This window comes from Pteronotus mesoamericanus, unplaced genomic scaffold (assembly GCF_021234165.1).
Source record: "Pteronotus mesoamericanus isolate MK-2021 breed Mesoamerican mustached bat unplaced genomic scaffold, CSHL_Meso_final contig_22, whole genome shotgun sequence".
Classification (NCBI taxonomy): Eukaryota; Metazoa; Chordata; class Mammalia; order Chiroptera; family Mormoopidae; genus Pteronotus; species Pteronotus mesoamericanus.
In genome coordinates this window covers 2545887-2572427 of record NW_026555090.1, presented here as the reverse complement: position 1 = coordinate 2572427, position 26541 = coordinate 2545887, and the positions used below count along the sequence as shown (strand labels likewise).

The window sequence follows — 26541 nt, the reverse complement described above, 5'->3', positions numbered from 1 at the left end:
GCGCGCGGCTCCTCCGGCAGCTGCACCCAGAGGACCCCTGTGGGGCGGCCTTCCTGCTGCTACCAGGGGGCTGCTGGCTGGGTAGGGGGACCCCGAAGGAGGGTGCCGTGGGTGGCGCGGGCGGGAGCTGAAGGACCGCAGCGCTCTCCCCTCCCGGACCTCGCGGCGCCGGCGCTGCTGGGCTCTGAGAGCTGCTCGGGTCGCCCACGGTGACGGCCGCAGCAGCTCCGCCGAGGGAAGGGCGTCGCCTGCCTCGTCCATGTCTGCCCTGCCGGCGCCAGAGCACGGGGAAGGGAGGCCCAGGCGACAGGGCTGGGGGGCGGGGCGGGGGGAGAGACCCTGTCCCCATCCTTGGGTGGTACCCAGGCTGGAATCGAAGTGTTAAATTTTTCTGGACCGAGCTCTCAGTACCGGAAATTGACCAGGAGTGGTGGTCCCGGCTGGGACTGTTTGAAGGGACTGAAAATAAATATTCGAGGAGACACAGTTGGAATAACTGAAAACAAATTTAAAAAGCCATCTTGTCTTCATACTTCACTTGGTCCAAGTACTTAGTCTAGAATTAAAAGTACAAAACTTTCCAGGGCTGAGGAAATGCCCCAGGGCACCGGTGCTGCGCGGGCTCAGGTAAGAACCACCCGGCGCCCCCAACGAGGCCTGGGGTGGGGACAGCAGAGAGGCAGTGAGGGCCACCTCAGCTCCTGCCCCACCCTGAGTCACAGAGGGACGTGCTGGCATTTTGCTTTTGGATAATTGTGGAAGAACGTGCATCTGATTCTGAGAGCGGGGAGTGGGAGGGGACCGAGGATGAACAGGGAGGCGGGAGAGCTGACATTAACTGGGCGCCAGGACCACCCCAGAGAGGACAAGGCCAACAGCCGCCACAGAGGAATGAGAAGAAAACAATGAACATTTCAGTCATTATTCTAAACGAGAGACTCAAATGTAAATAAACAAACCCCAGCTGCATGCGTTAGACAAGAAACGCGTGCAAAGCAGCATGATAGGGAAGGGCTGGAAATAATTAGGTGTGCGGGCAGATGTAAACAAAAATGAGGCAGGAATGGCCATGACTTTAAGGTTAAAACGTGATGTGGAGAAGCAAAAGTTATAAAGAAGATTAGTCATAAATCTGTATGAATGAAGCAAAATATGGTTGAAATACACAAGGAAAGAGTACTAGAATCATAAGGAGAGATTTCATGACACATCTCTCAGAATTAGACCAAGTAAATAAAAAGGAATGATATAGAGGAGTAATCAATAAATTTAATAGGTGGAAATTCTTACATCTATGAACAGAAAACATATGCCTTTCCCCCTCAATTGTTGTCCTTTTTATAAAAAATTTTGTTGATTTTAGTGGAGTGACATTGAAAACATACATCTTATTATTCATGTGTCCCTGGAAATGCTACGAAAATTAATCATCTATCTGACCACAACGAAAACCTGAACTGATACAGAAAAGTAGAGAAAGGGCCATATTTGTATCCTAATCTGATAAAATTGGTAATAAATAATAAAGGTATGACCAATAAATATTAACTACTTTCACTTTGGGAAACACTCTTCTAGAAAACACATAGGCTAAAGAGGAGGACATTGAGAGGGAAATTAAATTAAAAATTTTTGAGAGAGCAAAGAAAAGGAGGTGCTTCATCCCGAAACCTCTGTGATACAGCAAAACTGAATCCAGGGGAAAATTAAATGCCTTCAGTAGTAAAACAGGACAACATAAAAAGGGTAAGTACCAAAAGGAAGAAGGAGGACTTGACAAAGATAACAGAAATCAGTGAACGGGGGAGCCAGACCTGCGTTTTTACCTCGCATTTCCATGAGAAAAGATGAGTAGTGTGAACGGGTCTCTGCAAACCCAGGACAGGAGGCCCAGACGCATCATGACTTGCACTTTCCTTGCAATAGGACCAGTGAGATGACAGCAATGTCCCAAATAAGAATGAGAAAGGAGACATAAGAGATTAAAAGAATTTTAAGGAAAGAATATTCAACACTAGGGCAACAAGTTTGAAAACCTGAAATGGGTGAGGCAGCCGGGTAGGAGCCTTGGGCCGGCCGGGGATGCGGAAACCTGCTCCGTTCTCACTAGCCGGTCACTCACCCATCTGTGCTCAAGTTTCATCTTCTATAAACTGCAGAGAATAAAGGTTTCTTCCTCTCAGGTGGTTGTGAGGATTAAATGAGTTAATACATGGAAAATCTATCGTTACTGTTGATATTTTTATTAAACAGTGTTGGCACAACAGGCTGTCCATCAAAAGAGAGTAACATGGATTCTCTTCTACTTCATGTGTAAAATCCCTTCATGTACTCTGGGTGAATAATAAAACAATAAAAATCTTAGAGAACATCTAAGGGAGTAGATGAACAGCCTAGGATCAGAGAGGACTCTCCTCTTCCAAATTAAAAGGGAAGCATTCTATTTGGCTTTATAAATGTTTTGTATAGCAAAAGATACCATAAAACCCACGGACAAATTACAGATTGGGGAAAATACCAGTCACTTAGATGGCTATAATACGAAGAGCTCCTAAGTAAACATCCACCAGGAAAACAAAAAAGAGACCCGAAGCAGCAGCGAGTCCAGGACTGCGCTTCCCAGGCCCAGCACAGACCGCTCTCTGCTGCGGCTCCGGCAGCGGCCGCTCAGTTCAAAGAGGTTGGTGGAGCAGTGGTCAAAAGTGGATGCAAAGAGGTGTCCTGTAAATGGGGAACATTACGGCCACATGCTCATATTAATGCACCTGTCCCCTGGGCCTTGGCGAGACTGTGCGCGCGCACACCACTGAGTAGGACCAGAAGATGCAGAAACGTGTTTGGTAAGACCCTATTTTTGAAAACAGTGACAAACCCATGTGTCATGTACGTTTAACTTGGTTGGACGTTACCCATGCATTGAGAAGAACACAGAAAACATACTAGAATTACGGGGGGTGCTGCCACTGAGGGAGAGGCGAGCCGCGCGTGGCAGACAGATTGGTCTGAAAAATGTTACTCACATGTATGCATGTTTGTGGAGTTGTATTTGCGTGTTATTGTGCAGAAATAAAACATATTCTCGCCATGCGGGCGTAAGCAGCTTCTTTCAGGTGTGACGGCGGCGCTCTCGGCGAGCCCGCTCTGCTTCGGGGTGCGGCTGCCAGGGCTGCCTCGCCAGCGGCCCGGCGCCCCGCCCGCCAGCGCCGGCCGGGCGGTTCCGGGAAGTGGGGCGCGGCGCGGCGGGCGGGAGAGGGGCCGCGCTCGCGCTTGGGTGGCTGCCAGGCAGCGGTGCCTAGCTCACCATGACTTGCATTTTGCCGCGGCTCTGCCGTGCCCTGCCCTCGCCTTCTGTGCCGCCCACTGCCCTTTCTCCTGACTCAGACCCTGGCCGCCAGGATGTTTCCTGGGCGAATGCGCGGCCAGAAGGTTGGGAGGTCACGGTGAGAAGAAGGCACCTCTGCGGCCTCCCACTTATCTGCCCCCCACCGACTCCAGGGGCGCAGAGCTGCAGCTTCTCCCACCCAAGGCCCCGGGAGCGAGGCCGTGGGGTGGCGTCTCCCTGCTCCCTGCGCTACCCTAGAGGGACAGTTCTGTAAACAGTGCAGATGGATGGTAACAAACGAACAGCAGCAAAAGAACAAATGGTGTCATCTTGCGGCTCACCGTGGGCATTGAAGAGTTGTTGGCCCGGACCCCTCCTGCCAAACGCAAGAACTGAAGGGGACCCAGGAGCTAGGACCCTTTGGTCAGAAATTATGTGCAGTTGGGGGAAGCCAAGTTCAGCCTGCCCCACCCCATGCCTTCTCCTCATCTCCCATCCTCACCCCAGCCAAGCCTCTGCAGTCAGCCGTCTAGGGGAGCGAGCCCACTGTTGGTGCACCGCCCGGGAGTCTGTGTGTGAAGGACCCCCACCCGGCGGAGGGCGCTGCAGCTGGGCCGCCCCGCGGGGTCGGACGGCCGGGCCGGGCCGGGCCGGGCAGGGCAGGGGCCGGAGCTGCGGCGGACGGAGCCAGTGCGGGGTCTCGCGGGGAGCCAGGAAGGAGACCTTGCCGCCTGCCTGCAGGGGGCCGGAGGCTAAGACTCATTTACACATATTAGATTAGGCAAACCAGCGTGTTTGGAGAATAAAACACGAGTAAATTTTGTAGGTAATCAATGTAGCTCTTTCAGTGTATGATTGTGGAGCGAATTCACTTTCCAAAGTTCTTTAATGCATGTTGCCTGGTCAAGATCCTGCCGCATTGGCTGGAGACTGTGGCGCAGCCACGTTTAGTGAACGTGACCGGGGAATCAGGCCTCCAAGGGTGTCCTTTCCGGTTGCACAGCTAAGGAGCCATAAAGCTGTATCTCATTTAACCCTACATGCTGCCTTCAAAAGAGTTTTTAAAATATACTTTTTGCCCTGGCCTGTGTGCTCAGTTGGTTAGAGTGTTAACTGGTAGAACAAAAGGTCGCAGGTTCGATCCCCCATCAGAGCACAGGCCTGGGATACAGGCCAGGTCCCCAGTGGGGGTCACACGAGAGGCAGCCAATGCCATGCATCGACATTTCTCTTCCCCTTTCTCTTTTCCTTCCCCTCTCTCTAAAAATAAATAAATTTATTTTTAAAAAAACCACGTTTGTATCAATTAAAAAAATAAAGTCCTCAGGTGAGGATTTTAAAAAATTCACTTTTCACTTTAGAATCGTTTTAGATGTACAGAAAGTCGCAAAGGTAGCTGTGACGAATGAATGGCGCCAGTGCATTAGTGAGCCAGTGTCGGTGCGCTCCTGGTGACTGAGGATCCTTCAGCGCGGGTTCTTCAGCATTTGCTGAGTGTCCCTTTTCTGCCGAGATCCTGCCCAGGAGGCCACCTTCCGTTGTCCTTTCTCCTGTGGCGCCGCTTAGCTGCGACTCCCTCTCTTCGGTGACTCGATGGTCCTGAGGAGCGGTGGCCAGGTATGTGGAGAATATCCTGGAGTTTGGACCTGTCTGGTTTTCCTCACGATTAGCCCGTGAGTTGGGGAGTGAGACCGGGATTCCTGTGAGTTGGGGAGTGAGACTGGGAGGCGAGGCGCCCTTTCCCCACGTCTCCCCCAGGAGCACGGAGCCGCCGCGAGACTGGGCCTGGCCCCCTGGCGGGCGGGCGGGCGGCGCTCGCGGGGTCCCTCTGCGGTGGCCGCTGCCCGGCCTGTCTGTGCACTGCCCCGAAGGTGGGGACGGCTGTGTCCCACCTTCTTCGGGGAGCACGATCCCCGTGAATGATTTTGAATTCTTCTGTAAGGGAGATTCTAAAAGGATTTCCAATTCACTTTCCTATTTCCTTGGAGTGAAGATACGGAACATAATATAAATATTTTAATAGCTTTATTGGTATATAATTCAGCACCGATTTACATGTACAGATTAATGCTGTTTAGTTTCTTGTGCAACTATCGCCACCATCGAATCATGAACACTTTTTGGGCCCCCGAAAGGAAGCCTGTCCTCAGCAGCAGTCGCCCACCCACGCCCCTCCTCCGGTCCCCTTCCTCAGCTTCCTGTCTATGAATCTGACTGTCCTGGATGTTTCCTGCGAGTGGACTCAGAGGGCCTGGAGTCGTATGGGACTGGATTTTTTTCGCTCAGCACTGCGCGCGCAAGCTGTGTCCCTGCGGCGCCCCCTCACGGCCGCGCGCTGCTACTGCATTGCGTGGGGGCCGCGTGGGTTTCTCTGTTCATCAGTTCAGATGGACGCCTGGTCGTTTCCAATTTTTGACTACTATCAAAAATGCTGGTATGAATATTCAAACAGAAGGTTTTGTGTGGACGTATGTTTTCATTTTTCTCGGACATGTATCTAGGAGTGGAATCGCTGGGCGATGCGGTAACTCTACGCTTGGCTTTTTGAGTAGCGACAGCCTGTTCCCCGGGGCGGTCGCGCTCACTGTCTTCCGCTCCCACCAGCAGTGCAGGGGGTGCCCGTTCTCCGCGTTCTCAGCGTTTGCTGTTGTCTGTCTTTTCAAAAATATTAGCCGTCCTAGTGGGTTTGAAGTGCTATTTCATTGTAGTTTTATTTTGTATTTCCCTAATGACTAATGATGGCAAACATCTTTTCATGTGTTTATTGGTTATTTATATATCTTCTTTGAAGGAATGTCTGTTCAAATCCATTGCCCATTTTTAAATGGCGTTCTTTGTCTTTTTATTATTGAGTTATAATAGTTCTTTATGTATTCTGATACAGGTCCTTTATCTATAGACGATTTGGAAATATGTTCTCCCATTCTGTAGGGTTTTTTTCTCTGTCTTGATGGTATAATTTGCAGCACAAAAGTTTTTAATGTTGATGTAGTTCAATTATCTGTTTTTACTTTTGTCATTGGTGATTTTGGTCTTGTGTCTAAAAGATCATTGCCTAACCAAAGAACATGAAGATTTACTCCTCTGTTTTCTTGTAGAAGTTTTATAGTTTTAGCTCTTATATTAAAGCTGACGGTCCACATTGAGGTAATTTTTGCACACAGTGTGAGATAAGGGTCCAACTTTGTTCTTTTGCATGTAGACATTTAGTCACCGCAGCAACATTTGTTGGAAAAACTGTTCTTCCCTCATTGAATTGTCTTGGCATCCTTGTGAAAAATCAATTGGCCATACATGTTAGGATTTATTTCTGGACTCTCAGTTCTATTCCATAGATCTGTGTGTCTGTCTTTATGTCAGTATCTCAGTCTTGATTACTGTAGCTTTGTTGTAAATTTTGAAATTAAACACTCTGGCTTTGTTCTTCTTTTTAAGATTGTTTGGGATATTCTGAGTCCCTTGAATTTTAAGACCACTTTTCTATTCCTGTGAAATAGCCAGCTGGGATGGAATAGAAATTGCATTAAATCTATAAATCAGTTTGGAGAGTGTTATTATCTTAATATCACATCTTCCAATCCATGATCATGGGATCTCTTTCCATTTTTTAAGATATTTAATTTTTTCAATAATGGGTTGCAGTTTTCAGCATACCAGTCTTGCAATTCTTTTGTTAAATTTTGTTAAGTTTATATTTAAATTTATTTTTTCCTTCCCTGGCCAGGTAGTTCAGTGAGTTAGAGAGTTCTCTGGATATGCCAAAGTTTGATCCCTGGTCAGAGCCCATGCGAGAATCAACAAATGAATGCATCAATAAGTGGAACAACACTTGATGTCTGTCTGTCTGTCTGTCTGCCTGTCTCTCTCCTCCTCCTTCTCTAAAATCGATAAATAAAAAACATTTTTAAAGATTAAATTTATTTCTTCATTTTGATCCTATTGTACATTGAATTGGTTCTTCTGGTCGGTGTCCCTCCTCATGGCTCTTCAGAGCGTTCATCTCCCTCATGCTTCTTCTTTCTACCCACGGCGCCCAATCTGCCGGATGTGCGGGCCCGGGGGCCCGGGGGCCCGGGCTGGTTAGAGCCGCCTGGGTGATGGGACTTGGTACATTCAGGGTGGGGCTGGAGGGGCTCTTCTCTAAGGCACAGACATGAATTTTGTTGCTTCCTGTGGGGCTGCCTTTGTAGGGGGACAATGTGCACTGGGTGGCTGTGCCTGCACCGTGGTGCCCACCGAGCATGGACTGAAGTCCCAGTTCTGCCACCTGTGAGCCGTGAGCATCTGGACAGTAGTCCTTATGAGCCTTTGTTCCCACTCCTATAAAGTAGGGGTGATAGCACCTTCCTTGTAGAATTGTGATCAAAGGTCCCACTGCAAAGGCTCAGGAAATGGTGGCAGTGACAGTCACAGGCAGCCTGGGCCTGGCCTAAGACTTGCTGTTATCTGATAACTTCATGGTTGCCACTAAAAATGTTTTAATTTGCCCCTGAGAATAATTTATTTTAAGATTTTATGCTGTCACCCCAGCTCCTCGGACACTTAAAAAATGTAAACTTAATTCTGGGCCACACACCCATATAAAAATCTTACAGTCATGTCATTACCAGGAATCTACCGAGCTTTGTTTAATTATAGAATATAATTTTGTAAATACATACTGAATTAGGTTCCTAGACCCAATTCAGTGTGTGTAAGGGGGGTGCCCCACATCACCAGACAACTGTCAGGCAGCTGTGGGCATCCGAGAACTTGCGAGGCAGCGTCAGACGCCACAGGTCACGGGTCCATCCTGTAAGACTGCCCACACGTCAGAGGCCAGATCTTGCCCATGCTCCTAACCTGCGGGCTGTACATCGACAGGTCCCCCACCCCCTCTCTGGGTTTGACTAATTTGCTAGAATGGCTCATAAAACTCAGAAACATGTTACTTACTAGGTCACTGGTTCATTATAAAAGGATATAACCCAGGGACAGCTGGATGGAGAGACACACAGGGCGAGGGACGCGGGAAGGGGACTGGAGCTCCCGTACCCCTCCAGGTGCTACTCTCCCCGTATCTCCTCATGTTCACCAACCTGGCAGGTCTGCACAAAGGAAGGCCATGCCCTGGCCGGGTGGCTCAGTTGGTTAGAGCATCGTTCCAATACGCCAGGTGGCAAGGTCCTTCCCTGGTCAGGACATATGCAGGAGATGAATGGATTAATAAGCAGGACAACAAATTAATGTTTCTTTCTCTGTCTCTGTCCCTTCTCCTCTCTCTCAAATCAATAAATAAAATTTTTTAAAAACATGTAAGCTGTCCCCTGGGTTTTTATGGATGCTTAATGTTACATAGTCATGATTGACTAAGGCAACAGTTTTCAACTTTTTTCATCTGTTTTATGACACACATAAAGTCATCACTGAAATTCTGTGGCATACTAAAATATACATTTTTGCCAATCTGACAAGAAAATAGGCATGGTTTTGATTCATTCACACTGGATGGCGCTTGTTGTGTGGCTGTTGTCATTTTTTATTTGACAGTCTAAGGGAAAGAGGTCAGTGCCCCTGACTAGAGTCAGGTAGCACATGTTTTACAGATCCTTGGGGAGCACCTGTTGAAAATTGCTGAACTGTCATTGGCCACTGGTGACTGCACTTAACCTCCAATCCCTCTCCCCTCCTTGGAGGTCAGGGGGTAAGACAAAGTTCCAGCTCTTTATCACAGTTTTGGTTCCCCTTGGGACCAGCCCCACCCTGGGTGCTTCCAAAGGTCACGTCATTAACAGAACAAAACACGCCTTTATTCTCCCAACTGTTAAGAAACTCCCAGGATTTTGAGAGCTGTGAGCTAGAAACTGGATGAAAATCAAGTATCTCATAAATCACAATATATTTACAAATTTATAACATGGAGCATGTTAAAGAGTAAATAACGTGCTTTTCTCATAAGCAATTTGGTTTTTTTTAGATTTTCATAGAGCTTAGTTTATTCATTTTAAACCTCATTTTGTTTCTTTTTTTAAAGTATATTTTATTGATTATGCTATCACAGTTGTCTCAATTTTTCCCCCTTTGCCCCCCTCCACCTAGTACCCCCACTCCCTCCAGCATTCCCCCCCTTAGTTCATGTCCATGGGTCGTGCATATGAGTTCTTTGGCTTCTCCATTTCCTATACTTTTCTTAACCTCCCCCTGTCTATTTTTTACCTACCAATTATGCTTCTTAATCCCTGCACCTTTCCCTCTTTTTTCCCCCTTCCCCTTCCCCCTGATAACCCTCCATGTGATCTCCATATCTATGATTCTGTTTCTGTTCTGGTTGTTTGCTTAGTTTGCTTTTGTTCTTGTTTGTGTTTTTGTGTTTTAGAGTCAGTTATTGATAGTTGTGAGTCATTTTACTGTTCATACTTTTGATCTTCTTTTTCTTAGATAAGTCCCTTTAACAATTCATATAATAAGGGCTTGGTGATGATGAACTCTTTAAGCTTTACCTTGTCTGGGGAGCACTTTATCTGCTCTTTGACTCTAAATGATAGCTTTTCTGGGTGGAGTAATCTAGATTGTAGGTCCTTGCTTTTCGTCACTTTGAATACTTCTTCCTAGTCTCTTCTAGCCTGCAAAGTTTCTTTTGAGAAATCAGCTGATAGTCTTATGGGAACTCCTTTGTAGGTTTTTCTCTTGTTGCTTTTAAGATTCTCTTTTTATCTTTAACCTTTTGCATTGTAATTACGATATGTCTTGGTGTGTTCCTCTTTGGGTTCATCTTGTTTGGGACTCCCTGTGCTTCCTGGACTTGTATGTCTATTTCCTTCACCAAATTAGGGAACTTTTCTTTCATTACTTTTTAAATAAGGTTTCAATTTTTTGCTATTCTTCTTCTCCTTCTGCCACCCCTATGACTTGGATGTTGGCCCTTTTAGAGATGCCCCAGATTCTTCTTATTCTCTCCTTTTTTTTTTTGTTGGTTTTTTTTTTGTTTTTGTTTTTGAATTATTTTAATGTCTTAAAGAATAAACAGTAACTGCTTAAATCAGTGGCTCTCAAACTTCCCCGGAGATACTGGACCCCCGGCAGACATGTGATGACACTTCCTGCCGGGCCTCATCCCCGCGTGTCTGACCGAGGGGCCTAGGCTGTGCCTGGAAACCCGCGTCCTCACAGCTTCCCGGGGATGCTGAGGCTGCGGGTCTGGGGGCCGCATTTTGAGAACTCCTGACTTGAACTTTTTCAGTAGGTGACGTTAAGGCCCGGGGCCATCAGGTGGATTCCTGTAGGGTCACACTTGTCTCAGTCACTTCATTGTGGTTTAGGGTCCTGTCCTCACAGCCTGGTGGGCCCAGAAATGTGCCCGCGTCGGCAGGACGAGAGCTGGGTTCCCGTCTGGGGCAGGACAGCTGTGAGCTGAGCTTGTAGAGTTGGACCAGGAGGCTGCTGGCTGTGCTCACAGGGGAGATAGCGCCTGCCAGGTGAGTCAGCCCAACAGCTGCTCTGTCCATGTGGGCAACCTATGGGGTGGCCAAACAACTATCAGAAGTGACAATTTGTCAGTTTATAGCCACCAGAGTAACTGCCAAGTTAGCTGTCCCAGAGTCCCCTCTCCCTGTTTGCAAGTGGCCGGGGAGGCCGAGGTGTTGGAGGGTGGCTTGGTGAGCATGAGCCAGCACCTCGCGGCGGTGGGGGCGGAGGGTGGAGGCGGGGCTGGCCAGGCACAGCCTGTGGAGCCAGGACCCCTCTCTCTGGGGAGGCTGGCCCCCAGGAACTTGGCCAGTAAAGGCTCTGTGGTGCTCCCTGTCCAGCCAAGACCCCCCTCCAGGTCACGTGGTCTTCCTCCAAACAAGTGCTTAAATAAGTTTCCACTTATTAGGGTCCCCTCCCAGGCCTGTGCCCAGAGAATTCCATTTTGGCTGGAGTTTTGGGCGTTCCTGAATGTTCCATCACATATTCACAAAGAGTCTAGTCTCTCACCCCTCACAAAAGGTGTTGTGCCTGAGTTTATGGGTTCACCTTGTAGTTCCAAGTTTCTGCAGGGCACCTCAGGATCTGGTCACAGGCTCGTTTCCAGATTCTTAGTCCAAGCGGTTTTTCTACCTCACCTCAAAGGCCACCTCAGAAACTTGGGTAGCAACCTCACCACGGGGGCAACGGAGCCCTTCCTTCTGAGAGTTCGCTCGCATCCTGCCAGTCGCAGCAGCCGTCAGCTGCTGGCAGACCCTCCGGGGCCGCCCAAATCAGGGCCGAGGCCAGGGCGTCGCCCCCACAGCCTGAGCACGAGGTGTCCCTGTGTGTTCCCGGTGTCTGAGCCCCTCCCCCCTGCCTCTCTCTAAAGGAAGGAGATGGGCCCATAGACCCACCATTCAATTTTTTTTCTTTCTGCTCTTAATCAGAAAGTGGTTTCCCCTTCAAACATCGATTTCTAACTTAAGTAAGTGTTGCTTGAAGTTTAAGCAAAATAACTTTTAAGCTAATTTTTTCTCTCATTCAAAAAAATGTCTGCCAGTTTTAGGTGAGCTTGCTGAAAATCATCTTGCTAAATGACTGATAGTCTCTCTTAGCCTCAGTTTGGACCCTGCCCAGCCCCCTCTGCAGGAGGGTTTGGTGCGCTGGCCAGCTTCCAGGATCTCCTGAGGGCTTTCTGCAGGCCAGGCACTTTGCTGAGGGGGCGTGAGTGGAACAGAGCTGAGACCACTGCTTTCATGAAAATTCCAGTCTGAGGGGGGACATGGAGCAATGAAAAATAATCAATGAACAGTCACAGAAACAGATATATTATTGCAATTTGTGACTGGTTCTGGGAAGCAAAGAAGGTATTATTTGGGGGGGGTGTCAGAGAAGCTGAGGGGTGAACAGGAATAAGAATATAAGGGTTACCAGGGTTCAAAATAGATGGAGAAATGTTCCCGGGTGAGAATAGCAGGTGAGAAGACGCTGGGGCAGGAAATCGACTGGCCCATTCAGGAATGCAGTGGCCTGGAGCGCGGGGATAATGCTGGAAAGGGGGACAAAACGAGGCTAATGAAGTGACCAGAGGCCGGGCCATCCAGAGTCTCAAAGACCATGGGAGGTTTTTTTCTTAAGAGCAGTCGGAAGCCACGGAAGGATGTTAATGGAGGAGAGACATACTCAGCTCTTCACTGCCCAAAGGGCCCTCTGGCAGCTTTTTGGAGAAGGTACCACGGAAGACGAGCAGGGACTCAGGAAGAGCAGGCAGGCAGCAGTGGCCGTGGCCCAGAGAAAGAAGCGACGACCTGGGCAGTACAAGGCCTCGGGGGTGGAGTACTGGGGCTAGCAAAGATGGAAATCTAAAAAGCATGTATCTGCAACACTCTGTGACAACTCAAGCTATACTGCAATTGAAACTTAATAATAATAATAAATTTTAAATTTAAAAGTTTTGTTCTCCATAGATATAAACAAGTCTTAAGGTTCCTTGCTCCATATTACCAGGACTTAAAGGCCATTACTTGTAACAATAGCAACAACACCAGCATTTAAACAAAGCTTCTGTGAGCCAAAAGCTATCCTGATCCCTTTCAGAGGCATGGTGGCTTTGCCCTGTTTGTTTCCATTTGCTGCCATAGTTCTCCTCAGGAGGTAACTTCCTACTGTAAGGGAGCAAATGATGGATCCAAGGACCAAGGAGAGAGGGCTCATGGGCCCCCATCTGTCAGCTTCTTTCCATTGGACCGCTTTTCAGCTGAGGAAGCTGAGGCCCGGAGACATCACATGCTTTGTTGAAAGACATGAAGCTGATGGTGTCTGGCAGTGGGGCGAACATTTTCACTGAACTGAGAGGGAGCTGAGCATCGGGCCTGGGCAGGGTTGGGCCCAGGGCTGTCGGGAACCCAGTGAGCCACCATCAGGATGAGTCAGCTTCTTTGGCTTCGGGTCTCACAGCAGAATCCAGGTGACCTCATGGGGACCCATGCTCCCCTTGGCTAGTCTGCAGCCTGGCGGACCACCTCACCAAGTCTGCAAGCGGAGGGAAGGGTCATCTCCAAAGACAGCTGGGAGTGGGGAAGGGCTCCAGGTTGGCACAGAGACCTGGCCCACCTGCCCCCTCCTCCCCATCTCAGAGGGTGGCCCACCTTCTGCCACTGCTCCGCCCGAGCCCCCAGGCACCAGAGGCTGCCGGTGTTGCCTTCTGCTGTCTTGGAATGTTTCCCGCCTAGATTGGGATCTTGTAATCTCTTGCCTCTATCACTGGAAGATGCAGCTTTCAATCTAGACCTCATCAAGACCAGAGACTCCCTAAAAACAAAACTCTCAGGGACAGGTCTCTCTGATAAGCTCCTCCACAGCGCCCGCCCCCGCGGCCTGGCCCAGCCGCTGGCCTCCTTGAGCCCGGCCCCAGGGCCTCAGTCATCCCTCCCACGCCACACTGCGCCGGACTCATAACTTTGCTTCCTGCCTCTGTGCCTTCTCTTTTGCTGTTTCAAGCCCTCCCCTGTTCCTTGCCTTAATGCCTCCCATTTAGCTCAGACACTGTTCATCGTGGGATCCCCATCCGAGTCCCTGTAGCTCTCATGCACATTCCAGCGGCCGCAGTTTCCATATTGTTTTTAAAATTTTCTGTTTACCCCATCACTCAACAAATATTTACTGAGCACCTGCTATGTGCCAGACACTGTTCCAGGTGCTAAGCATTGCATTAGGGAATAGATCAAATTCTAGTTGGATGCTGGGGGGGGGGACCCCAGGTAGCAAACAAAATAAGCAGACAAATAGCATGTCAGAGGGTGATGCGTGCTCTGAAGGGAAAAGGCAGAGCGATGTGGAGGTGTCAGTACTAATTTTACATCACATTTGAAAAGATCTCCGTAGGTGGACGTGGGGCAAAGGCATTTGAGGTGGAGGGAGGGAGAAGAGCAAGAATGGCCTGAGGGGCTTGTCGGTCATCGTGGGAAGCTTGCGTTTTCTCCCAGTGGAATGGGGAAGCAGGACCCCAGGATGCTGGCTGGAAAACAGCGCCCGGGGGGGTGAAGGCGGCGCCAGTGCCTGAGAGGAGGAGGCCAGGGGCCCACGGTGGCCAGGGAGGTGTGAGATGGGACAGTGGACGCAGTGGCTTTCCACATCTGCCTTCAACCCCACTGCATGGCATGGAGCAGAGGCCAGCAAACGTCTGCTAAATACTGGAGGAAGGGCTTCCAGGCTCCTTCCTTCCCAAGCACGCCTGGTCCCCTGGACGACCACAGGGGGAGATCCCTGGCCGTTTTTACTGGCTCCTGGCCTCTCCTCTGCTACTCAGCAAGGCAGCAGACACACATATTGGCAGAGAAAGCCACCCCTGCCCCTGGCCTGCAGGTCCCCGGGGTTGGAGACCTGTATCAGTGGGGGCCTGGTCCCACCCCACAAGGCAGAGAGGCGTGGGGCAGGAGAATGCGCTTGCGCGTTGGTGCGTTTTCAGGCAGCTGTGTGCACACTCACCATTCCTCGTCCCTTACCCACTGCTGATCTTACGAAACCGTAACTGGAAGCATCGGGAGCCCGGCATCTGGCAGTTGCCCTTTGGAAATCTGGAAGAGGTCCAAGTCAGGCTGAATCAATCAGCAGACCCCACGCCCAGGGCAAACACATGCATGGTCTGCTTTTGAAGATTGGATGTAAACCTCACCCAAGCCTTCAAATACACATTCTTGCCTTTTAGACTAGGACAAAGGTTTAATCCCCAAAGCTGGCAGGGGGATGCTGGGGAGCGGAGGCCCTGACTAGGCTACACCCCACATTGAATATTGTTTTGGTCTGTTACACAACCTTCCAGGGTGGGGATGCAGTGCTGAGTGGGCGGGGAGAAGGGCTGGCTGGGCAGGGAGAAGGGTCCTTAAATGCACCCCTCCAGGCTGATGCTCATTCCAGCAGCTCCAGCCACTGCGAGAGACTGTGTCGAAGGTAAGCCTCTTCCTTCCAAGTCCCCGTCCCCCCCCCCCGGCCCCCCCGCCCAAGGTGGACTGACCAGGTGACCTGCTCTAGGAAAAGGGTCCATCTCTGTGGCAGATCCTCTCTGCCACAGAGGAGTGTCTAATGAGGGTCCTCAGACTGGGCCCCCAGGGTCCGAAGACCACCTCTGGGAGCTCTGCCATCGACCCCAGGGATCCAAGAAGCAGGGGCTGAGGGGATAGTGGGTGAGAAGCCCTAATGCCCCTCCCTAGAAGGCAGCAGAGCTCAGGAGTTAGAAGCCGTGAGCGGAGGACAGAGATAGAAACGTGTTCAAACCCTGACTTCGCTGTTTGCTAACTGTGAGACAGAGGCAGAACATTTAATGTCCCTAGGCCTTACTTTCCTCGTCTATAAAGCGGATCCATAACAAGTCCAGAGTTTTCTGAGGGGATAACGAAGGGGTAGCCATCCACGGGATGCGGGGTTGGGGTGACGTCAGCACGTGCGAGGCGGACAGGACGCAGGGATGCGGGGCGGTGGCCTCCAGCTGTGCCCCGCGGGCTGCAAGGCGCAGCGTCAGACGCTTGCAGCGCCATTGCTCCGTGTAATAGCCGCGAGGCGGCACTGTGAAGACCGCTGGCCGCGGGCGCTTCCTCCCTGGGACCACGCAGTTCTGCGTCCTGGAACTGGGTGCCAGCTGCCCGGTCCCACTCTCACCAGGCTGCCCGGCCCTGGGCTGCCCCGTCTGGGTGGCTGATGGCTGGAGGCTGCAGCTCTGGTTTGACCACGTAAGGCTGGGAGGGCCTTCCTGTTGGGCTGCGCGGCGGGGGTCATGGGCATCAGGGGCTGCCGGCGAGAGGCTCCAGCCAGCCTGCTGTGAGAACTAGGGAGGGCCCGTGACACCTCCGGGCAGGGGCGCCCTGGATGCCAGCGGGGCCCCTGTCTGTGCAGAAAGCCTGGGGCTGGGGTCAGCGCCGTGGAGAGGACAGGGGGTGACAGGGACCGGCAACCATTTCTGGGACTCCAACAGGGGCACACGCAAATACAGACACACGGGGCTAGTTCCGTTTTTTGAAAAAAATCATATATGCCATATATAATACACACCATATATAGTACATGCATATATGCATACATATATGGCATATATACCATATATACATACATTTCATACACATATGTAGTATAAATACATACCTTATAGATGGTGTGCATAATTTTTGTTTGGACAATGGAAAGAGCCTTATTGCGGCATCTGCTCTGTTGCAGTCATTTCCTGGTCTTCTGACGTTGGAAGCACCGCCTGGGAGCGGCCACGCCGCCTCTGGGGGGCAGTTAGCAATTGCTGAGGCGGGAGGGAGAGGGGAGGTTTTCTCTGTGGTCCCCTTTTTGTATCTTTTACATTTTCTACCACGAGCATGTACTATTACCGATGACCTTCATCAAAAGGTAACAAATGTTTTAAGAAGATGCAAGCTCATGGCACAAAAACGAAGCACTCCAGGTGAAAAGAGAGATCACCCCCACGCGGGGCTGCCCGGCCGGTCTTTCTGTGCGCTGCGCACGCCCAGCACACGTACCGTGCCTGCGGTTCCGTGACTTGCGTTCTTTCTGCGCCCCTGCGTGGGGGACACCTGGGCCCCCGAGAGAGCACCTTTGTGCAGGCGCCGAGCACTCAGCCGGCCGGCTGGCCGCCACACAGGCGCGGCGGAGCCCATTTAAATTGTCTCCTGCTGGTGAACATTTAGGATGTTTCCAGCATTTCTGTTATAAACAAACTTGATCAACTTTCTTATTCCTGAATGTTTAGTAATACTGTAATTTCTGCAAGTCCTGAATGTGGACCTACAATGCCAGGGTGACGCTTTAAAAGGCTTTGCTAAACGGAGCCAAATGGCTCTGAGACGTCCCAACCTGTCACTGTGGCTTCTTGTCCTGGTGCAGGAAGCCCCACCCCCCCACTCGTGTGTGGGAACCGCAAGCTCCGTGAGGCCCTCGCTGGTCTTGGCTGGTGGCTCGCAATGTTACAGGCGGGCTTTTGAGAGCAGCCGTGGATGTTCTGACCCTGGGTTTTCTCAGATCAGCTCTGGTGTGGAATCACAGGCTGCACCATCCAACTGAACCTGGGAAGGGGCCTGCCCGGTGCGCTGCGCTCCTGGAGCGCTGGCCTGCGGGGGTCACCCGCCGGGCCAGCCAGGAGCGGGGCATGAGAGGTGCCGGGAAGGGCCTGCCCTCGCACACTGCCTAGACCCCCATCAGCACTTACATGTGCAGTCTCTGCCGCCACTGCCTGGCCCCCACTGTAGAGGAGTTTCTCCTCCAGAGGGCCCTAAGGAAGGGTCCAAACGTCTGGGTTAGCGAGCTGCGAAGGAAAAAGCATGCGACTTTCCCGGCGCTCCCGGGCAAGTCTTCCTCTCTCCGTGCCTCAGTACGCTGGAGGGGCCTCCGCCTCCCCTGCTCCAAGGCGCTGCGTCTCTCCCCAGGAACCATGAGCAAAATCGGCGAAGTCGTGCAGCGGGCCAGAGCCGCTTTCAACTCGGGCCGGACTCGCCCCCTGAAGTTCCGGATCCAGCAGCTGGAGGCGCTGCAGCGCATGATCAGGGAGCGCGGGAAGGACATCGCGGGCGCGCTGATCGCCGACCTGCATAGAGTGCGCTCCCCTCACCCCGGGCCCCCAAACGCACACCTCCAGGGCCGACAGCAGATTCTGGGCGCCAGGGCGCGGGGAGGGGGCGGTTGAGGGTGCAAAGGAACGAGAACAGTCGCTGCTTGCCTGTAGGGCATCTGCTGTGCGCCTGGAACTCAGCGCCCAGCTCTTTACATAGAACCCCATTTAGTCCTCAGAATCCTCCGCAGTGCCCTCCCCAGCCTCTGGTCTCCCTATCTCCTCCAGCCCTCAGCCCTGGGTCCCTCTCTGAACCAGGGAACAGCACAGCTTGGCCCCCACAGGGCGCCTGCGCGGCGCGGAATCGCCCTCCCTCTTCATCCCCCGCCCTGAAGCAAAACCAGACACCTCCAAGTTCTCAAACTCTCCACCTTGTTGCCCCCCGGACAATGGGGACCTGCCTCCCTCTTTCCATCTCAACTTGGAGAAGGACAGAGGGCCTTTTGCTGCTGTATTTTTTAAAATTTCTCAATATTGCTTATCTTAAAACAAACAAAAAATTAAAGACAAGGAAACCCATTCTGTTAACTTCACAACTCCATTTTGCCCTCCACAGCTCAAGTTCAGGGAAGAGCTGTATTTCCTGCTGTCTGCCTGCACATCTCTCGTGGCCCTCCACACTGCTGCCTCCCCGCCAGGGAGGGTTCCACAGTCCCCCCGCCCCCGCTGAGTTTCTTTTGGGTTTCCACCTCTCTCTTTGGCAACCTCTTTCCTGTACCCACTTCTTGATGATGGTTTTCTTAGGGCTTCATCCTGGGTTCAAGTGTCATTTTTTAAAAAGATTTTATTTACTTATTTTTAGAGAAAGGGGAAGGGAGGGAGAAAGAGGAGAGCAACATCAATGTGTGGTTGCCTCCCACGCACCCCCAACTGGGGATCCGGCCCACAACCCAGGCACGCACCCCAGCTGGGAATCGAATCAGCGACCCCTTGGTTTGCAGGCCGGCACTGAGTCCATTGAGCCACAGCAGCCAGGGAAGGTGTCATTTTAAATTGCAAGTGTTCCTGGACACTTATTGGCGTGGTATTCCCCTCCACTCATAAACGACTCTCAAATCACCGCCCAGGTCTGAGGTTCCTTCCGATATCTTAAAGCATCCAAACCGGCCTGGACCCCCAGCACTGTCAGGAAGGGCCCTTGGAGGCCCACCCCTCCAATGGCTACTCCCCAGCTCTGTACCCCATGTGCCGCCCCCCTGGGGAGCCCATGGTGAATGGGCCTGTTACCCTGGCCGTTGAACATGCTGGGCTCCGTTCAATGTGCCCATCCAACAGCTGCTATTTTGCAGATTGGGAGACTGAGGTTAGCAAAGGGGAGCAGGTCATTCAGGGTCACAGTGTGAGGGAGCAGTGACCCAGGACCCACAGCCAGCCCTGGCAACCACCAACCAGAGCTCTGGGGCTGGTGCTCATGGGGCCTCTCACCGTAGAATGAATGGAACGCGTACCAGGAGGAGATCGTGTATGCTGTGGAGGAGATTGAGTACATGCTCCAGAACCTCTCTAAGTGGGTGGTGGACGAGCCCACAGAGAAGACTGCCAACACCCAGCAGGATGAATGCTACATCCACTCGGAGCCCCTGGGCGTGGTCCTCATCGTTGGCACCTGGAACTATCCCTTCACCCTCACCATTCAGCCCATGTTGGGCGCCATTGCTGCAGGTACCGCAGGCCCCTCCCAGGAGGGGAGTTAGGAAGGATCACTGCTCCTCGCTGCGGAGTGGGGCAGGGGCTCAGGCCTGTGAGCAGGTGGGTCCTGTGGTCAGGTAGGAGTGGGATGGGTATTTCACAGGAGACTGCAGAGACCAAACCCGTGAGCCAGGCCAGGTGCCGTTGAGGCCCAGCCAGGCTCCGACGTCCCAGTAGCGCCGCTCCCTGCCGGCGCACGGGCTGTGTGGCTCTCGGCTAAGATGTTCCAGGGTTTTCCTGGCAGAAAGCCTGCTCCGCTTGGGCCCCGAGCTCTTCTCTCCCCTTTCTCCTTCCCTCTTTCCTCACATCTCCTCACGTGAGGGCAGGCGGTGCAGTCCTGTGGGCTGTGCCCTTGGCTCTTCTGCCCACCCCTCCGAGGACATGGGAGGAGAAGGGAGGCGCCAGGCTCAGTTGCTGGGAGGGCGAAGCGCTGGGCCCGGCCCACCCTGACTGCCGTGTGCTCTGCAGGGAATGCCGTGGTCCTCAAGCCCTCAGAGGTGAGCGAGAACATGGCGAACCTGCTGGCCACCATCATCCCTCAGTACCTGGATAAGGTGAGGTGCGCTCCAGGGCACAAGGAGAACCGTGCTGGGCCTGGGTCTTGGGGTTGAGAGAGAGTAACTCGCAACAAGGGGCCAAGCCTCTCCCATTGGGGTGACCAGAGCCCCTGAGTCAGGAAAGGGGCTCTACTGGGTGGGGGCTACCTGGGCAGGGTGAGGAGGGGCTGCGGTCCCTCCTGAGCCTTGCCTTTCCCCTCGCACGGCAGGATCTGTTCCCAGTGATCAATGGGGGCGTCCCCGAGACCACGGAAGTGCTCAAGCAGAGATTCGACTACATCCTGTACACCGGGAGCCCTGGTGTCGGGAAGATCATTATGGCGGCTGCAGCCAAGCACCTGACCCCTGTCACTCTGGAGCTGGGGGGGAAGAGCCCTTGCTATGTCGACAAGGACTGCGACCTGGACTTGGCCTGCAGGTGAGGAGGCTTGGTGCCCGTCGGAGCAGGAGTGGCCGTCCCGACTGCCGTCCGGCTCCCGAGGGCCACAGCTCTGCTCTGAGTGAGGACGCATTGTCCCTGCCCTCGCAGTGCCCGTGGTCCTGGGCAGGAGCTTGGGGGAGGGCGCAGGAGCAGGCAGCTTGGGAAGACTCCCAGCTGAGGAGAGGCCCAGCCCAAGCTCTGCCCAACTGCCACGCTCCATGCCTCCCAGGGCGGGGCGCCCCTGCCGCAGTAACCCCTGGCTGGCCGGACTTCAGGCCATGCACAGAGGGGCACGAAGGCCGCACCCCCTAGACACCCCCCAGAAATCCCCAGCGGTCACGGACGAGGTCAGCGTGCGTGCTGCCACAGGCTCCAGGGACGTGTTCAGGGACAAAGGTCTGCTCAGTCCTGAACCCAGAAGGCAGGGGACTGATTAGGGAGACCCCTGCTGAAAAGCCCGCAGCCTCTGGTGCCTGCCAGCCTGAGAGCTCCCCCCAGCACACGCAGCCCTGAGCCTCCATCCTGAGCTTGGTGGAATAAACTGCTTGTTCTCGGGTAGCCTCCCATGTCTGGAAAACTACTGTCTAATCTGGGATTTTCACAGACGCATTGCCTGGGGGAAATACATGAACAGCGGCCAGACCTGCGTGGCCCCAGACTACATCCTCTGTGACCCCTCCATCCAGAGCCAAGTTGTGGAGAAGCTCAAAAAGTCTGTGAAGGCGAGTGTTGGCCCAGGGGGTGAGAGGCTGCCAGGCAGAGAGCTGGGTGTGGACATTAGAGAATATTGGATTTTTTTCTGATCTTAAAAGTAATCCACACACACTCTGTAGATAATTTGGAAAAGATTAAAAAGCATAAAGAAGGAAAAACATGTTCCACCCAGAAGTCTGTCACCCAAAGACAGTCACTGCTAACTTGCTCGTACGTTTTCCTTGCTGTGGACACATGCGTTTGTTCCTCACATGGTGCCTGGAGAGCTGTGCAAATATTTCTGTGAAGCAGCGCTGCCTCCCGGCACTTCGTGTGCATGACGATACAGTGCGCCCCGTGGTTCCTGGTGTCAACATGCAGTGCCCGCGCGCTCTCCCAGGTGGCGGCGCCATTGGCCTCGCAGCCTTTAGCTGTGACGAGGGTCCATGTCCTCATCTGCCTGTCACCTCTGCTCCACAGGAGTTCTACGGGGAAGATGCCAGGAAGTCTCCTGACTATGGAAGAATCATTAACTCCCGGCACTTCCAGAGGTTGATGGGCCTCTTAGAGGGCCAGAAGGTCGCCTGTGGAGGCACCGGGGACGCGGCCACCCGATACATAGGTGTGTATGTTCACTCTTTGGAAGAGCACCGCCTGCCCGTCCACCTGCTGGGGCTGCCAGTTTCCCTGCAAGTTGGCAGCAAGTGGGCGCACATACGTGAAGAGCAGGCAATCTGGCGTAGGGCTGGGTAGGCCCGGGGTGGGCTCTGGTGCCCTTGGTGGGCAGGAGCTTGGCACAGTTCCTGAGAAGCCCTGCCCCCGCCTTCCACCCAGAAGCCCCTCTCCCCACAAGCCCCAGGGCCCCGCTCCCCACCGTGGCATCAGCGGGGATAGGGACAGCATGGCCACAAGGGGCCTGGGTGTACAGAGCTGCTGGGGCCCCAGAACCTAGGCCTAAGGGATGCCAGATGGGGCCCCAGTTGGCCTCTGGTCTGCCAGGAGACTGAAGAGCTTCAGCAGAGGCTCAGGTGGCCGGTGGGAGGGCAGTGCCTGCCCCCTCGAGGTGTAGACCCCAGACTCCCCTCCATACCAGTCAGCCCATCACTCTCCGCAAAGGTCAGGGTGGAGCGGGGCCCCCGGCTGGAAGCCTCGCCTCTGCCCCTCTCCAGGCCTCGGCAGCCTGATCAGCAACGCCGCGGAAGGGGCAGCTGGCTGCCTGGGCTGGTGAGGGCGGGGTCTCAGCGCCTGCCCACTGGCTTGTCTCCTGCCTCAGCCCCCACCATCCTCACGGACGTGGACCCCGGGTCCCCGGTGATGCAGGAGGAGATTTTCGGGCCCATCATGCCCATCGTGACCGTGCGCAGCCTGGAGGAGGCCATCCAGTTCATCAACCAGCGCGAGAAGCCCCTGGCCCTCTACGTGTTCTCCAAAAACGACAAGGTGGGCCTGGGGCTCCTGGGCATAGCACTCCTGCGGACGGGACCCAAGGGTCCCCAGCCTGGCGTCCAAGTCCCAGCTTCCCTGCTTACCGCTGTGTGGCCATCAACACAGCGCTCTACATGCAGTCATGGGCACTTCTGCTACGGACATTTCCTCCCCAACCCGGGACAAGCGGGGAGAGTGGGATACCCCGCCGGGGCTCGGGGAGATGCCGCGGCTCGCAGCTGGGGCCCTCCCTCTACCTCCTCCTATCCTTGAGGCTCCAGGGTGTGCCCAGAAAGGGTGGGGAGGGGCCTGGGGTGTCCCGGGGCAGGGGACTGAGGCCGGGGCCGGGTGCCGTTGCAGGTGATTAAGAAGATGATTGCAGAGACGTCAAGCGGTGGGGTGACAGCCAACGACGTCATCCTCCATCTCTCCGTGCACTCTCTGCCCTTCGGGGGTGTGGGTGAGTCGGGGGTGGAGTTCGCTGCCCGCCTGCTCCGTGAGGCTGGGCATCAGGAGGGGCGGGAGCAGCCGTGGGCCTCAGACTCCCACTGACTTTCCCTTGTGGGCCTCTGGCCTCTGCCAGAGCGCCCATCAGCCACACCTAACCTTGGGACCCTAGAGGGCCCTAATGGTCACCTGGTGCCCTGGGCCCCTGGAGAGGTGACGCAGGCTGGATGGTGCACAGCCATCTAGTGCCATAGCTGGTGTGGACCTTGTCTTGGGCACTCTCTACGTTGTTCCCAGCGTGGACACTAAAGGAACACCCAAGAGATCGGCCCCCTGGGAGGGTCTGGGGGTCTTGGGGTCCCCAGGCCTGAGCAGCGCCTCCCCGCAGGGAATAGCGGCATGGGCTCCTACCACGGCAAACACAGCTTCGTGACATTCTCCCACCGCCGTGCCTGCCTCGTGAGGTCTCTGGGGAAGGAAGACGCCTTCAGAGGCAGATATCCGCCAAGCCTGGGCAAGGTGAGGGGCTGCTGTGAAGCAGGGCGGGCGTCTGGGTGCCTCTGGGCCTGCAGAGGATGAGGCCCTCACTGCCGCTGTGTCCCCCTCTCAGGTGATCCCTCACTGAAGCTGCTGCCCCCGGCCTCGTGTGTGGCGCCTCCGCCCCGCTCCCGGCCCTCGGACACGCATTCCCGGAGCCCCGCTGGCTCCTGCATGGAGCTGTGCGTGCCCCACAACCACGCGGGCCCGGCCTGCCCTCCCCAAACCCCTGCCCCTGCTGGACATGTAAGACAATAAAGTTCCCCGAGTGGACAAGTGAGTGTGTACGCACGCTTCTTCACAGCCCTGCACCCACCCCGCCTCTGAAGTCCCAGCTGATCCCCCACCGTGTCACCCTGCTGAGCATGAAGGGCTCCCCACAGCCCCACATCAGCACGTCCCACCCGGGCCTCACGGCAGGAGGCACTAGTGTTTGCCTCCCCTCTGAGCCTGCGGACATCAGCTTCATTTCTGGCATGTCTAGTGGAGGGGTGACTAAAGAGGCTAAGCCTTGATGACAAGTGGCCCAGAAACAGAGGACCAGAGCACTGCTCTCAGGTTAGGTTTGGCATCGAGGGCAGGGGTCCCGCGGTGAGAACTCGCGGTTGTCAGCGCAGGCCCGCCTGGGCAATTTCAGAGCTCTGCCCGGGGCAGGAGGGCGGGCGGGCGGGCGGGCGGGCAGGCAGCGGGGCAGCCGGGCGAGCCTCGAGGCCCCGCGCCGCAGTGTCTGTCGGCCAGTGGCTGGCCGCAGGGGCCTGGCCTGAGGCGCCTGAGGGGCTGAGACAGGGTCAGCGAGGACAGTCTGGAGCAGGGTTATAGGTGGCAGCAGGGGAGAGGCCCGTGGAAGCTGGCCTGTCTGCTCCTCGGAAGCTGGGTGACGAGGGTGGCAGGCCGGCTTGGGGATGAGCGTGACGGTGCTCGGGGTGATGCCACTGTGAGGAGCGGCCAGCCCCATGCTGCCCTGACCAGGTGGGCCAGGCCCTGCCGGCGGCCTCACCCCACGCCCGTCCCTCCCATGGCTGCTCCCAGCAAAGGCTGACCCTCCCCAGGGCCAGGGCCCCTGCCTCTCCCAGTCTTGCCTGCTCCTGACTTTCTCCCTTGCAACTACCTCCTCTCTTCTCTGCCCTCAGTCCCTGTCGTCTGGACTGGATCACTCCTAGTCTCTCGTATCTCACATCCAATTTGACATCCCTCCCCCAAATACAACCCAAGAAGCCCTTCGGCTGTTACCCATGCTTCATCCCCTCTAGTGGCAGGAAGGAGAGTGTGTGGGCAGAGAGAACCCAGTTGGATAGCTTAAATATTTCCTTGTGCATCTGTTACTTATTTTGTAAACATTCAGATAATTGTATCGCAACAAGTCCCACTTCCCCTCGCCTTCCCAGGGAGACTCATTGAAAGGTGGTTGCTCTCAGACAGCACTTCCTCATTCCATGTGCCCCGGCCCGCGCAGGTGGGCCCCGCTGGCCCTGGCACCTCTACCCCACTGAACTCACTCTTGTCCAGGCACCATGGACCCGCGTGGGTCCTGTCAACTCCCCCACCCCCTCCGCCTGGTCACCCCTCCTCCCAATACCCTCTCCCTCATCTCTGGGTTCCAGGGACCCCACAGTTCCATTCTCCTCCTCCCTTACCTGTTTCTCCTCCCAAATGAAAGTCTCCAGCCCTGGCCCTGAGCTTTGACTCATGTATCCAACTGCCTACCTGTCACATGAACTTGGATTCTTAATAGACATTAATGCTAACCTGCCCAGAACAGAACTCTTGATGCTCCCCTCAAATCTACTCCTTCCCGACGTGGCGTCAGCTTCCAGAGGACCACTCGGGCCAAAGCCTGAGAGGCATCCCTGCCTCCTTGCCTTTCTTCAGGGCCAAGGCCTCGGCCAGGCCTCCCTGCCCCAGACTTCTGGAGTCTGCTGTATTCACTCTCAACCTCTAAAGGCTAGAACAAGTACTAGCATGTAGTAGGTGCTCAATAAATATTTATGTAAAGGAATTTAAGTGGCAACATTGATGTGCTGTTGCTCTGAATCCTCCCTTCCTGGCATCTTTTTCATTTGAAATCACCTTAGTTTAGATGACTGGAAGCTCACACGGGCCGATTGTGAGGACGAACAGCCCAGAAGTTCAGATCCTATCAACAATAAAGGCAATATCCCGGTCAAAGACACTGTGTCCCTGTCCTCCCGGAGCTGAGGCCCCAGAGTCATCACTCTGGTAGCAGAGAGTGGAGTCACCCCCAGGCCAGAGGTGGGCGGCAGGAGACAGCATCGGCTGCCCCACCTCCTTCTTGCCTTCACCCGCCTGCCAACAGCCCTGCAGAGAGGGTTGTGAGCCCCTTACAGATTAGGAAACGGGGGGTACAGGTACCAAGTCTCTTTCCTGGCACCATGGACATGCCACTTGCAGCACCATTTGGAGGGGCTCCTCAAAGCCCCCGTGTGCGGAGCTGTTGGGAGAGCTGGAAGCACTCAGCTTGGAGCAGAGAAGAGAGGGCCCCACCCCTCCGAGGACCTGGCCTGAGGGCTTCCGGACCTAAACGCCAGGGCACAGGGGCAGACCTCACCCTCATCCCCTGGCCCCCTCCCCTCCCTTTCCTCCCGTCCCCGCTCTCCCATTTCTATTTGCCTTAGAGCACTTACAGTGTGAGGCACGACCCATTTCATTCTTAATGTTGTACACCCGGCCTGGTCTGGACAGATTCTACTTCCAAACTAGATTTGAACTGAAAAGAAAACAACTGAGGAAAAAACCAAAAACTTGATCTTGCCCCAACACAGAACTGTGATTCAATCTCTTGGTTTTCCTTTCCACTGTGTTTTGTTTTTTTTTTTAAATAAAGGAATGTGTTGAAAAAAAAAATTGCACATTATGAGTCAATCTTTCTAAACAACTGCCATTGTCCAAAACATACAGCCAAGAC

At 53.9% G+C, this 26541-nt stretch overlaps 1 protein-coding gene across 1 annotated transcript; it reads left to right on the top strand.

Annotated features, from left to right (window-relative positions):
* Positions 1 to 15150: 15150 nt before the first annotated feature.
* Positions 15151 to 23754, top strand: ALDH3A1 (aldehyde dehydrogenase 3 family member A1). Its single transcript, XM_054571165.1, has 11 exons — positions 15151 to 15196; positions 17668 to 17834; positions 19280 to 19511; positions 20007 to 20092; positions 20305 to 20513; positions 21121 to 21238; positions 21690 to 21831; positions 22483 to 22649; positions 22995 to 23094; positions 23470 to 23600; positions 23692 to 23754. The coding sequence occupies exons 1-11, from the start codon at positions 15151 to 15153 to the stop codon at positions 23704 to 23706; spliced, it is 1413 nt and encodes a 470-aa protein (XP_054427140.1). The 3' UTR covers positions 23707 to 23754.
* The last annotated feature ends 2787 nt before the right edge of the window (positions 23755 to 26541 follow it).

What these genes read in the sequence shown, in the direction of transcription:
- ALDH3A1 (XM_054571165.1), top strand. Translation starts at nt 15,151, where the DNA reads ATGCTCATTCCAGCAGCTCCAGCCACTGCGAGAGACTGTGTCGAAG. An exon ending in AGCTCAAAAAGTCTGTGAAG is followed by an intron (nt 21,239 to 21,689) that starts GCGAGTGTTGGC and finishes TCTGCTCCACAG; the next exon opens with GAGTTCTACGGGGAAGATGC. An exon ending in CGCGGCCACCCGATACATAG is followed by an intron (nt 21,832 to 22,482) that starts GTGTGTATGTTC and finishes CTCCTGCCTCAG; the next exon opens with CCCCCACCATCCTCACGGAC.